This window comes from Podarcis raffonei, chromosome 15 (genome assembly GCF_027172205.1).
Source record: "Podarcis raffonei isolate rPodRaf1 chromosome 15, rPodRaf1.pri, whole genome shotgun sequence".
Classification (NCBI taxonomy): Eukaryota; Metazoa; Chordata; class Lepidosauria; order Squamata; family Lacertidae; genus Podarcis; species Podarcis raffonei.
In genome coordinates, this window is record NC_070616.1 from 36,658,242 (window position 1) to 36,670,916 (window position 12,675).

The following is a 12,675-nucleotide window of genomic DNA, read 5'->3' on the forward strand; positions in this document are numbered from 1 at the left end:
TAGTTTCATTAGGCACCTCCTGCCTCTGAACTGTGCCAGGTGGTCATTAGAAGAACAGCTGTTTAGAAACTGGTGCCTGTGTCTGGATTCTGATTTTCCTCTTCCCTCCCAGTCCCTTTTGCCTTGTGTGGCGTGTGTGTTTAGATTGTAAGCCTGCAGGTAGGGACTGTCTTGCTTTGACTGTACGTAAGTCCGTATAGTTAAAGCTATGGTTTTCCCAGTGGTGATGTATGGAAGTGAGAGCTGGACCATAAAGAAGGCTGATCGCCGAAGAATTGATGCTTTTGAATTATGGTGCGGGAGGAGACTCTTGAGAGTCCCATGGACTGCAAGAGGATCAAACCTATCCATTCTGAAGGAAATCAGCCCTGAGTGCTCACTGGAAGGACAGGTCGTGAAGCTGAGGCTCCAATACTTTGGCCACCTCATGAGAAGAGAAGACTCCCTGGAAAAGACTCTAATGTTGGGAAAGATGGAGGGCACAAGGAGAAGGGGACGACAGAGGACGAGATGGTTGGACAGTGTTCTAGAAGCTACCAGCATGAGTTTGACTAAACTGCGGGAGGCAGTGGAAGACAGGAGAGCCTGGTGTGCTCGGGTCCATGGGGTCACGAAGAGTCGGACACGATTAAACGACTAAACAACAACAAGTCACCCCAGGAGCCTTTTAGGCTGAAGAGTGGTGTACAAATACTCTAAATAAATAGTAATAAATACCATCTCTCTCACCAGGGCACAGTGAAGTGCAAGTAATTTTCTGCACAGACATTCCTTCGCAGAAGGCACCTCCGTTGAGAGGAGCTGGGTTTGTACAGGTCCGTGACCTCTTCTGCCATCCTCTGCCACATCGTACATTACAGTTGGACCACTCTGTCCATGAAGACCAGCCTCCATTCACTGCAATCAGAACACATATAGGGAGGTGGGGGAGTAAGGAGGAGATGGAGATTACATTAACATTTGAAAAGAACAAACCTTCATTTCATGCCCTTCCATTCTCAAGCTCTCTTTTTAAAAGAAAAAAAGAAAAAAAGTTCCTGCATGTTAAATTCCAAAGCTCAGTTGTAGACACTGCTGCCTAAATAACACTGGGATGCAATTATCTAAAGAACTTGGTGTCAATGTGTGGTCATGTTTGAAGGAGGCAGACTCATATGCCAGGAGGTGCTGAGGATGACAGGGAGATGGTTTTTGAGAAAGGAGAGGCTACCACCCTAATTCTCTCCAAACACATTCCACTTAAGGCACAATCAGATTCCTCAAAAGGCAAAAAATAATAATGAGCGGAGGTTGTCTAGGCATCTATCTGACTTAATGAAATATAATTCTGCACTTTAAAGAGAACAAAGGCAGCCAAGCACAAAAGAGGCAGAAACTTTCTCTTCCAGTTCAGATATGGCTGTTTGAAAAGCAACATTAGGGGTCCATACTAAGTTTGAATAACAAGCTCTCCTATAGAGAAAGAGCTGTTACAAGGAACCATAGATGCACAATTTTATTTTGACTGACCCTTGGCAGGAGGAACTTCCCCTCCCACCAAGGGCCACATTACCTTGAGGGTAATCTGTCGAGTGCCACATGAAAGTCCCCTGTCCGAAACCTTAGAGAGTAATTGCCAGTCAGGGCAGACAAGACTGAGCTACATGGACCAATGGTCTGCCTGGGTAGACAGTATCTTCTCCATGTGGCAACATCCAGATGCTGAACCATCTGCTTTGTATGAAGAAATTCAGTCCCCAGCATCTTCAGGTAGGTCTGGGAGAGACCCCCATCTGAAACCGTGGAGAGTCACTGCAAGTCTGACTTGGTATAAAGCAATTTCCTATGCTCCTATCTCTGCAAATGAATATTGCAAATGGGGCCCTTGGTAATTCTTTTTTAGTATTTGCTTATTTGTTACATTTCTTTCTCCTCTTTCCACCAAATGGCCCTCCAAGGTGGCTAACAGCAATAACATATAAATTAAGATCAGTTTTGTCTAGGAAAAATCAGAGGAGGGAGATTGAGCAAACAGTTGGCCATCTTTATTAACTTCGGTGTGTCTACTCTGAGTAGAACTTGCATTGGATGCAACACAAAGAGTCTTCTAGCACCTTAAAGGTGAACTAATTTACTATCATATTAATTTTCATGGATTATGGTCCATTTCATCAGTAGCATGAAGTATTACCCTGAATTTTAGGTGTATATATACACTTGGCAGATTGTGAAGTGAGGTCAAGGGGAAATGTAATGCAGAAAATGTACAGACAGTGATAATTACATACTTAACAGTGGTTATTCATAAAATAGTTGCCTGTGACATTGAGAACTGTTTAGGGAATCAGCGTTGTTAAGTATGTAATTATCACTGTACTTTTCTGCATTTCATTTCCCTCTGAACCCACTTTTACTACCCCCCCAACAAAAAAACCCCATGTGTCTATCTGAACACACACCTGGATAAAATGGCTTAAATCTAATGAAGTGGAATATACTCTATAAAAGATTATGCCATAATAAAATTGTTTGTTTTTAACTTGCCACAAAATCCATTTTATTTTTGCTATAAAACACCCCCTTAAGAACTGAGGCTGTCCATTGGCCAAGAACGACTCGCCATCTGTTCTCTTTGAACTTAGTTGCCAGTTTGTTGTCACTGTTGCAGTTGTTTGTGGGGGGTTTTAAGACCCCCACACTTCCTTTTTCTTTTCTTTCCCCCTTTTATTTCATAGTGAATGCCATCCTTCAAAAAAACAAAAACCCAACCACAACCAAAGACACACAATGATTCAGCACTTGGAATGAAGTAGCTCAGTCCAAAGAAGTTTACTGAGCTAGTTGAAAAGTCTCTGACCTACATCTGAAAATAGCTCCCATACTTTTCTTTTTAAAAAGTGCTTCAATCAGACATCTAGAAAAAAAGTTAGAAAGCAAAGTGTGGAGACAATTTTCTAAAGCTTATTGGGCAGATATGGAGACATTGCTATTGCTAAGGATGTTTAGTCATTTAATCACTGCTGCTAAGCAATCAGAAGGAAACAATGTGAGGCACTTCCCGTATATTTCCTGGTGAAGAGATTTGTTCTCTTCCAACAGGAGCAGTGCATTTTAGAACTGTGTGACTGGCATACATTCAACAGGGTAATTCTTTTCTGTTATGGAAACATAATTATGGGGAAAGCTTCACTAGATGATATTCAGTCTTAAAAATGTCTTACTTGTGTGGCCTCTGATTTGCTTTTGAACCCAATATTTCAGCACAACAGCTTGTAACATTCTGAATGCTGTTTTATAAAAAAATATTTTGCAGAGGATGAACTTCTTATGAATTAAAAAGAAATCATCCAGATGAACTCAGACCGAAATAGTTTGTTTTGTAAAAGTATGAACTTTAAAAGGAATGAGTTCCTTTTTGGAATGCATGAACTTGAAATAGAACTAGTTCCTTTCTAATTGACACTTTCTAAGCACTGTAGTGAACATTGTCGCCAAGTCAGTTCGGTAATTAGTTATTTCACATATTCAGTTAACACTATATATTGGACCTTGCCAGTTTGTAATGGCTTTTTAGTGAAATAGGTGTTAAGTTATCAAGGAGGTGTGCTCCCAAGTATTCTCATGAATTTCTGGGACTGCCAATCAAACAATGGGGTTTAAAAGCTTTTCTTTAATGGCTTTTAAATTGATATTGCTGTTAACTGTTTATTCTATTCACTAATTAAAATGCATATCACAATTTCTTGGTCCAAATTATATTTTTAGAATAGCTAAGGAGGGGTTTTCTACTAACCATTAATCACAGATAAGTATTTGGGGGAGGGGGGGTGGAATCCAAAAATACCAAGCAATCTCGATCCAAGGAGTCCCTTTTCACATGTACAGTAGAAGCACCTTCTAAACTCTGCTTCAGCCTTGTGAAGGAGGAACATACATTCATTTCATGATCAATAGAATAATGAAACAAATGTAGCTAAAATGAATTCCTTCCCATTCACAAACTGAGTTCAGAAGGGACGTCTAAGCATTTCTTCCGATCTTGAATCCATTTACTTTTTGTTTTGTTTTGTTTCTCCTAAATGCGGCACGTAGATCAATCGGATTGTCTGATGCTTTTGTTTACTTGTGTTTCTGTGAAGAGAAAACACACAGAGAGACAAGCAAAAGTGTCCAACAATCTGATAAGTCTTGTTATCTGCATAGAACCCACTAGTTATGCCAAGCCCTAGAAATAATGCTTATACTTAATGATAGTTTTATTATTATTATTTCTTAATAAAATTTGTATACTGCCTTTCATCTGAAGATGACAGGGCTGTGAACAATACCAATCAACAGGTTAGCATTTGCAAGCTAAGAAGTTATAGCATTTCACACCCACTGACCGTACACCACAACAGTGGCTGACAGGCTTCTTCTCTTGGCAACTATGTTGGCTGCCATACATGTGTAGTTCCCAGAATCAGAGAGGCGCGCTTGGCGGATGATCAGGTTGTGATCTGCTCGGGTGTCAATGTTCTCATCCTGCTCAGCATCAACGGGTTCTTCATTCTTCAGCCATTCCACCTGGAGAGATAAAACATGAAGGGTGGATTAATGGGATGGATTTACTTTATTTATATCCCACCTCTCCAGAATTGAAGATGATGGATAACATTAGTCACTTACTGAAACTGATTGGCAGTACAATCAGGGCAGACAGAGGAAAGCATATTTCCATATCGTATGTTCATTGTATAAAATTTACTGCTACAATTTGCAAGGGGGTTAGACAAATTCATGCACAACAGTGATCAATTATCAGTATTGGGCCAAGACATTTTGCTACCTGAGGCAAAGTGCAAAGATGGCAGCCCTCCATTCCACATACAGAAGCCACCTGGAATAAGCTAGCACACTTGAGGGCAACAAAGTAGTTATGCTGGTATAGGACAGACTAAATGGCACACAAAGCTCTGCCCTACAGCATTGGAGGGCTGAGGAGGGCTATCTCCACTGCCTCTTAGCATCTGCTGCCTGAGGAAATCATTACAATTTGCCTAATGGTGGGCTTGGCCCAGTCAACAATGATGGCTATATGGAACTTCCATGTTCAGAGACACCATGCCAACGAATATCAGTTCAAACAAGTTACAGCATTTCACATCCACTGAGGAGGCAACAGCAGCTCAGACCTGCTACCTTCATGACCTGCTTATGGACTTCCTGGAAAAATCTAGTTAGACATTATGGAAAAGAAGATGTTATGCTCAATGCACCTTTGATAACATATAGAAGTACTGTTCTTAAATGAAAAATTAATCCACAACTGTCCTTAAGGGCCTTTTCACACATTGGGTGATATCCAATTAATGTGTCCCATTAGGTCCAGAATTTCTACTTGCACAATGGGACTTTCCCCCATCACCCCCTGTACATTTTCCCCAATCTGTTAGAGCAGGTTGGGGAAACCCCTAGAACATATTTAGGGGGTGCACAGGGTAAGGAAAGTGGGAACGCCTTGTTGCAAAATCCTGGAACTGACAAAATGGTTATTTGGTGATATTTGAGTTCTAACCGCTGCATTTTTTGCATGTATGTGAATACACCTTACTTTTTATTTCAGAAGTTATCTAAAATTGTGAAGCATGAATGTTACCAATAGATTGCAACAAGAAAATCAGACATATACAAACATACAGAAGTAGAAACGTACTGAGTAATCGAAGGTGGACTAAAATGAGAGGATGCCTATCCGCATTAAACAAATTTAGTCAAAATCTAGAGGAATTATATTAACCAATTAATATTCTACCCTCATTTGGCAATTATGCTCACTTTCTCTCAACTGCTTCACATATTTATTGTGAGGATAAGCTGTGTTGGCAGTCCCAAGATCCTTGAAGGAAGAGTATGATAAACATTAAAAAAAAAATTGGTACCATGGGATTTCTTGAGTCACAAAACAACCAATGGCCTTCTGAATGATGGAGATCACAAACAAATGTGGGATATCTTCAGAGCAAGAGAAGCAAACCCTTCTTATGTTCCTTCCTTCCTAATAAAACTGAAACAATGCGCTGATATGGCCATAATGCTAAACCAGTCTTTAGGCTCTCATATTCACCCCACCTCCTCTAGCTTGACTGCAAGGAGTCTGACAGTTTTTGCATCCTTTTCTGATTAGCCACAGCTTGCCATCTTACCCCAAAGCAGTCAAACTGTGATTGATCTTAACTACTGTTAGTGGAAGCGAGCCAAGTTCAAATGAGGGTTCATGAAGCTGGCTTGTTTCAAGCGTCCATAGTAAAGATTGACTGCAGTTTATGGTCGCCTCCTTCTCACTGCCATGCATGACACAAGCCTGAGGCTCATTTAGGTTTGTCTTCATAATGATAAACCTGGGATGAGGAACCTGTAGTCTTCCCAGGTGTTGACTCCAGCTCCTAGCAATCCCCACCATCATGACCATGGTCATGGATGATGGACGTTAAAGTCCATCAATATCTGGTGGGCCACTGCTTCCCTATCCCTGCAGTAAACTATGACTTAGTATTACATGCAAACTAAGCCAGCCTCTTAGAACAGAGTTGTGGTGAGGGACTCCCCAGCCTCTCTCTAGACTTGAAGCAGAAAGAAGCCTCAAGCTTCCTAATATTTCATATACATCTTTCAGAAGCAACAAGCTATGGATCTCATATACATATGAATTCCCGGAAACACTGACAAAATATTATTTCACTCTGGAGCTGGCACAAAGCTGCTTAAACTAAACCACATAGAGCTAGCTAATTGGCATTGCAGAGCAGGTAAGTTTCAAGGCAGAATCAGCTGTCTCCATCAAAATATGAGAGGGCTCAGGATCCAGGTTCAGTGGCAGGTCTTTCTGCAGATCCACAAGAATGAGCAAAAGGCAGTGAAGTAACAATTTATTTCCATGTCTCAAACTCAGACAGATAACCTCAGCTGGAAACCAGGAGAAGAAGGGCTTGTAACATGCAGGTAATCAGCTTATGGATCTGCAGGCTACAGGCCTTCATTAGCACACTGTTCTGTGCAGATGGTTGGCAATTTGTAGATTTTCTAGTTTATAAACAAATCTGCGGCCACCGACCATCACAGCCAATTAGACTCCATGCCAAGCAGCAGGCTCTTTCTGCAATGCCATCCGTCACATTGGTTAGCTAGGGACAGAAGGAGCAAAAACAGACTTACCCTGCACTCCTCACATCTCTGCAAGATGAAACTGTCGGGAGGGAGTGGAGGGGGGAAACAAACAGCAAGGAATTTGCAATGATGAGGCAGTGTTACATTATATTTATGCACAACGGCATACCAGCTAACAAGCCATGAGTGAATTGCATGATCCTTGGGTTTCGCCCAAAGTCACCAAGCAATAATACAGGGATAGTCAACATGATGCTCTCCAGATGTTGGTGGATTACAGATCCCATCATCCCTGATCACTGACCATTTGGCATAGGCTGGTGGGAGTTGTAGTCCCTGGTCTTCTTAGCTAATGTCTGTTTTCCTTTAGATCTTCACCACCACAACCTCTGGCTTTTTTCATTATCATACTCTCTCTGGCAGAAACTCATGAACTGCATAAGAAAGGTCAAAATTGTACCTATGGGGTATTTTCCATCTTGTCTCCACATGTCAGGGACTGGGTAGAGGAGGAATAGTGGAGACTGCCTCCCCAGCTCTACCCTTCCAGGGAGGAGGAAGAGGAAGACAGTTTAGGTTTACAACAGGGGTTTGAGGGAGGTCACAGCTCAGAGGAAGGTGAGAGGGAAAGTTGGGAAATACTGAGAGAGGAGGAGGAAGCACCAGGGGGGCAACAGCTGATGGACGCTGTCTTTAGAAAGCATTCTAGACCCCCCTCTCTCAGAACCCTGCGAGCCTTGAAAGAGAGCAAAGAGCTCAGACAGAAGGCACTTAGCAGCACCTGTAAGAGAGGTGATGAGAATGACGAATGAGGAAGTGGGAGAGATGAATGAGGAAGTGGGAGATTCACGCAGGACAGCGCTATTATCCAAGAGGCGGGGTTCTATAGCCTCTCTCTGTAAATACTGAATAAAAAGTGGATGGCAAGAAACATTTCCTTGTCTTTGTACGTTCCTGGGCAATTGGCCAGGAGTTGCTGGCAGCAGCCTGACACCACACTGCAGAGAGCAACTTAGAGATCATTGCACTTAGGAAGACAGGGCCAGTCCTTCTTCCCTTAGTATCCCTCTTGGATGTTGGCAGAGAGAATTTTCTTGGTAGTTCCACCACCCTCAGTTCAGGGAATGCCAGCCTTGGAAAGGACATTCTTTATGGTAGCCCCTAAATTGTGGACTTCCATCCCCACAGTGGTGCACTTGGCACCTTAAATAGTTTCAGCCATATGCTGATGATGCACCTCTTCAACCTGACATTTGTTGCCTTTGGCCCCATCCACACTAAACATTTAAAGCAGCATCATAGCATTTTTAACAGTCAGGACCCCCCCCCCCAAAATCCTGCAAACGGCTGTTTGTAATGGGTGTTGTTGTTGATGATGATGATAATATAATAATAAAATAAAAATCATTATATTTTATTTATACCCCGCCCATCTGGCTGGGTTTCCCCAGCCACTCTGGGCAGCTTCCAGCAAAATATTAAAATACAATAGTCTGTTGAACATCAAAAGCTTCCCTAAACAGGGCTGCCTTCAGATGTCTTCTAAAAGTCTGGTAGTTGTTTTTCTCTTTGACATCTGGTGGAAGGGCATTCCACAGAGCAGGTGCCACTACCAGGAAGGCCCTCTGCCTGGTTCCCTGTAACTTGGCTTTTCGCAGCAAGGGAACTGCCAGAAGGCCCTTGGCACTGAACCTCACTGTCCGGGCAGAATGATGAGGGTGGAGACGCTCCTTCAGGTATACAGGACTGAGGCCGTTTAGGGCTTTAAAGGCCAGCACCAACACTTTGAACTGTGCTCAGAAACACACTGGGAGCCAATGTAGGTCTTTCAAAACCGGTGTTATGTGGTCTTGGCGGCCGTTCCCAGTCACCAGCTAACTGCTGCATTCTGAATTAGTTGTAGTTTCCGGGTCAGCTTCAAAGGTAGCCCCACATAGAGCACATTGCAGTAGTCCAAGTGAGAGATAATAGAGCATGCACCACTCTGGCAAGACAGTCCGCGGGCAGATAGGGTCTCAGCCTGCGTACCAGATGGAGCTGGTAAACAGCTGCCCTGGACACAGAATTGACCTGCGTCTCCATGGACAGCTGGGAGAGTTGCTGGGAGACTCACAGAGCTGTAATTCTAAGAGTGTTTAAGTTCAGTTATGTAATTATATTGGCTTATCTGTACTGTTTTATATACCATGCTGTATGGATTGATTTTTCTTTTTAATTTTTGGTACTTACTGATAAAACAGTTTAGAATTCTTCCTGCAATGTTTTGAATTGTCACATTTATTGTTCATTTGATATGTCATCAGCCACTTTGGGAATAAACAAGTGAAAAAGTGGCACAAAAATAAATAGAGGATGGTAATGAAATCTGGAGGGGGGGGTCTTTCTCAGAATTATGTTCACTGCTGCCAGGAACCACAAAACAACACAAAATAAGTAAAGTGATTTTTTTTTAAAAAAAGCTCAATTTAGGATGAATTGTGCCTTTACTTATTACTTATTTATTTACATGGGACCCTTTCACAGGATGAAACATGCACACCTCCCAATTTCTACATTTAGTAGGGGCAAAAAAGGAATGCAATTCTCTCCACCACCATAACCACCCATCCTAGGCAGAAAGACTATCCCCAATTCAACTGACCCAATAAAGGCCACAGTAAAATTGAAATGCAAGGGCACAATTACAAAAATCAAATGCAGCAATATCATATAAATCACCCCAAACATAGAAGCCTCCCGCTCCTACTCCAGAATGTATTCTCATTAATTTAATTTAAATATTAAAAATTTTAAATGAAGAAGCTTATTCTGAAAAAAACAAAAATGGCCATCTGCCATGGATGCTTTAGGTGAGATTCCTGCATTGCAGGAGGTTGGACTAGATGACCCTTGGGGTCCCTTCCAACTCTACAATTATATGATTCTAACTCTAGCAATGCTTACAAATAAAACCAACACATCCCCTAAGGGCAAGCATAGGCACAAATATAACCAAAGAGAAGGAACAATGACCTCCACCCCAAAAGGTGCCTGTCTCCAATAAATTTGGCTCCGTAATATTCTACTGCTTTTCAAATGTGTTTGTGGGAGGGGAAGTTATTGTTTTGTTTTTGTTTTAACTATTTATTTGTGCTTTGACCTTGTATTTGATCTTGGGAAGTGCTCAGAGATCTTATGATGATTATGATGAAGAAGAAGAGTTTGGATTTGATATCCCGCTTTATCACTACCTGACGGAGTCTCAAAGCGGCTAACATTCTCCTTTCCCTACCTCCCCCACAAGAAACACTGAGGTGAGTGAGGCTGAGAGACTTCAAAGAACTGTGACTGGCCCAAGGTCACCCAGCAGCTGCATGTAGAGGAGCGGGGAATCGAACCCGGTTCACCAGATTACGAGTCCACTGCTCTTAACCACTACACCACACTGAAAGGAGATATATAAATCTATTAAATAAATAAATAAATGCATGCATGCATACAAAACCCACGACCATATGTTTCTGCTGCTTTTTTTTTCTTCCCCCAAAGAACTCAGTATTTCATGGGTGAGAGAGATCTATTGTTTTGCCAAGTCTCGTTTTTCTTTTTTCTTTTTCTTTTTGTGAGATTAGTCGAAAGAAAAATGTTTACATAAGTGCGCAGCATTTAAAAAGAATGATGGTCCGAGCAAAGGGAGAACGTTAAGCAGAAGGGACAAAAAGCCAAAAGCTCTGAGAGATATGGGGCCAGATGATGATTTGTAAGGGAGAGCGTGGGACATGGTGCACTTTATATTTGTGTGTTTGGGATTACTGCAGCCCCTTCTTGAATTGCATTTGCATTGATTTGCCCAGCCTCCCAAGCAAAGAATTGGCGCTAATCTCACATGCTGCTGCCTGCCACAGTTGTCCAGTGCTTCTAGAGAAGCTGAACTTCAAATAGGCTTCTTTCAAGCATGAGCAGCAACTGTTTTTCCCTGCTTTGTTCATTTTATTATTTCCAGTAGTTTTGAGTTCCCTTCAGAGGATGTCTCCACGGGAGACAAAAATGAAAAAGAGCAGAGGGAAAAGAAGAGGTGTGAGAGGCTTTGCCGAATTTCCATATCTGAATGGAAACAGGAACTGCAGTTTTAACCTAGAAAGAGAGAGACTAAAGATTCATTAGTATTGAACTCCTTTTTGCTTTATCATGGGTCGCTATTGTGCAAATTGTTCGTAATGGTCTGAAAAATACAGTCATTTCCCTCCAGGATTAGGCTGTCTGAAGATTTTAATGCTTGGATCATGAACTAAATTTCAGAATATAGGTCTATAACACACTCTAAATTTATCATCCCCCCTTCCACCTTGAAATCAGGCATGCTCAGAATTGAAATACTCTTATCAAGCGCTACCAAATCACAAAATGAACTATGAAGAAAATGCAGGGCTAGATGTGGATTAGCTCCACTTCCATATATATAGAGCACGGCAACAAATACATGAGCCTAATCATAAATTTGCTCCAATTATGTCCAGTTAGGAAAGAGCAGCTTACAACATTATCTAAATGAAATCATTTAAGCACCCCACATTGCAGGTAAGGGAGCCAGGATTAGCACTATCCATTTGCTTAATAGGTCCATGGATATACATCTTTGCATTGATTCTCCAAATGTCACAGGTGAAGGGGAATCAACTAGGCATGAATTTGACAAAGGAGGACTTTGGTGATCCTTAAGATAATGAACTCAATATTACACTTGGTCTATGTAAAATTAATCAAACTAATGTAACACATGTGAATTAAATCAAATGACTTTATGTCAACTTAAGCCTCACTTACTCCCTGGAACAGGGGCCAGCAAACCTTTTCAGCAGGGGGCTGGTCCACTGTCCCTCAGACCTTGTGGGGGGCCAGACTATATTGGGGGGGGAATGAACAGAATTCCTATGCCCCACAAACAACCCAGAGATGCATTTTCAATAAAAGCACACATTCTACTCATGTAAAAACAACAGGCAGGCCCCACAAATAACCCAGAGATGCATTTTAAATAAAAGGACACATTCTACTCATGTAAAAACACGCTGATTCCCGGACCATCCACGGGCCAGATTTAGAAGGTGATTGGGCTGGATCTGGCCCCCGGGCCTTAGTTTGCCTACTCATGCCCTGGAAAGTTTACATAGGACTATAGCATGAATATCCCCCATGCCTATTTCCCACCCTCCCCTCCAGAACAGAACTGTCCATCTTCCAGAACACCAGGTAACTGGAATGTAAGAAGGCACTGTTTTTCATCAAGCCCTAAATATTTCATGCAGCACTGTTTCCATTCCACTGCAGTTCATCTTTTGCCCAAAACTACATTATTCGCCTCACCATCTGCTGTGGCAAATTATGTAATTAATTACATAAACAATGTTGTTATCCCACCTCAATCATTTCAATGCAAAGGAAACACAATGCAAATGGGAGGCGGGGACATAATTAATTATCTATCACTTTTGCAGACGTAAAGCAACAACAACAGTGAATACCAATTGTATTTGATGGATGGATTTCCATTCTGGACATGGGACAAATAAG

The 12,675-nt window shown here is 41.8% G+C and overlaps 1 protein-coding gene across 6 annotated transcripts in view; it reads right to left on the reverse strand.

The window, feature by feature from the left end:
* The window catches only part of UNC5D (unc-5 netrin receptor D), a 406,442-nt gene that overhangs the window by 119,079 nt on the left and 274,688 nt on the right, over nt 1-12,675 (reverse strand). For 4 of the 6 annotated variants that reach the window (XM_053367889.1, XM_053367888.1, XM_053367887.1 and 1 more), the window contains 2 exons: nt 4,365-4,545; nt 730-897 (listed from right to left, as the gene is read on the reverse strand). In XM_053367889.1, coding sequence (XP_053223864.1) covers nt 730-897; nt 4,365-4,545 — 349 coding nt within the window. The remainder of the gene's footprint in view (nt 1-729; nt 898-4,364; nt 4,546-12,675) is intronic. The other 2 variants (XM_053367891.1, XM_053367890.1) reach the window with 1 other exon arrangement.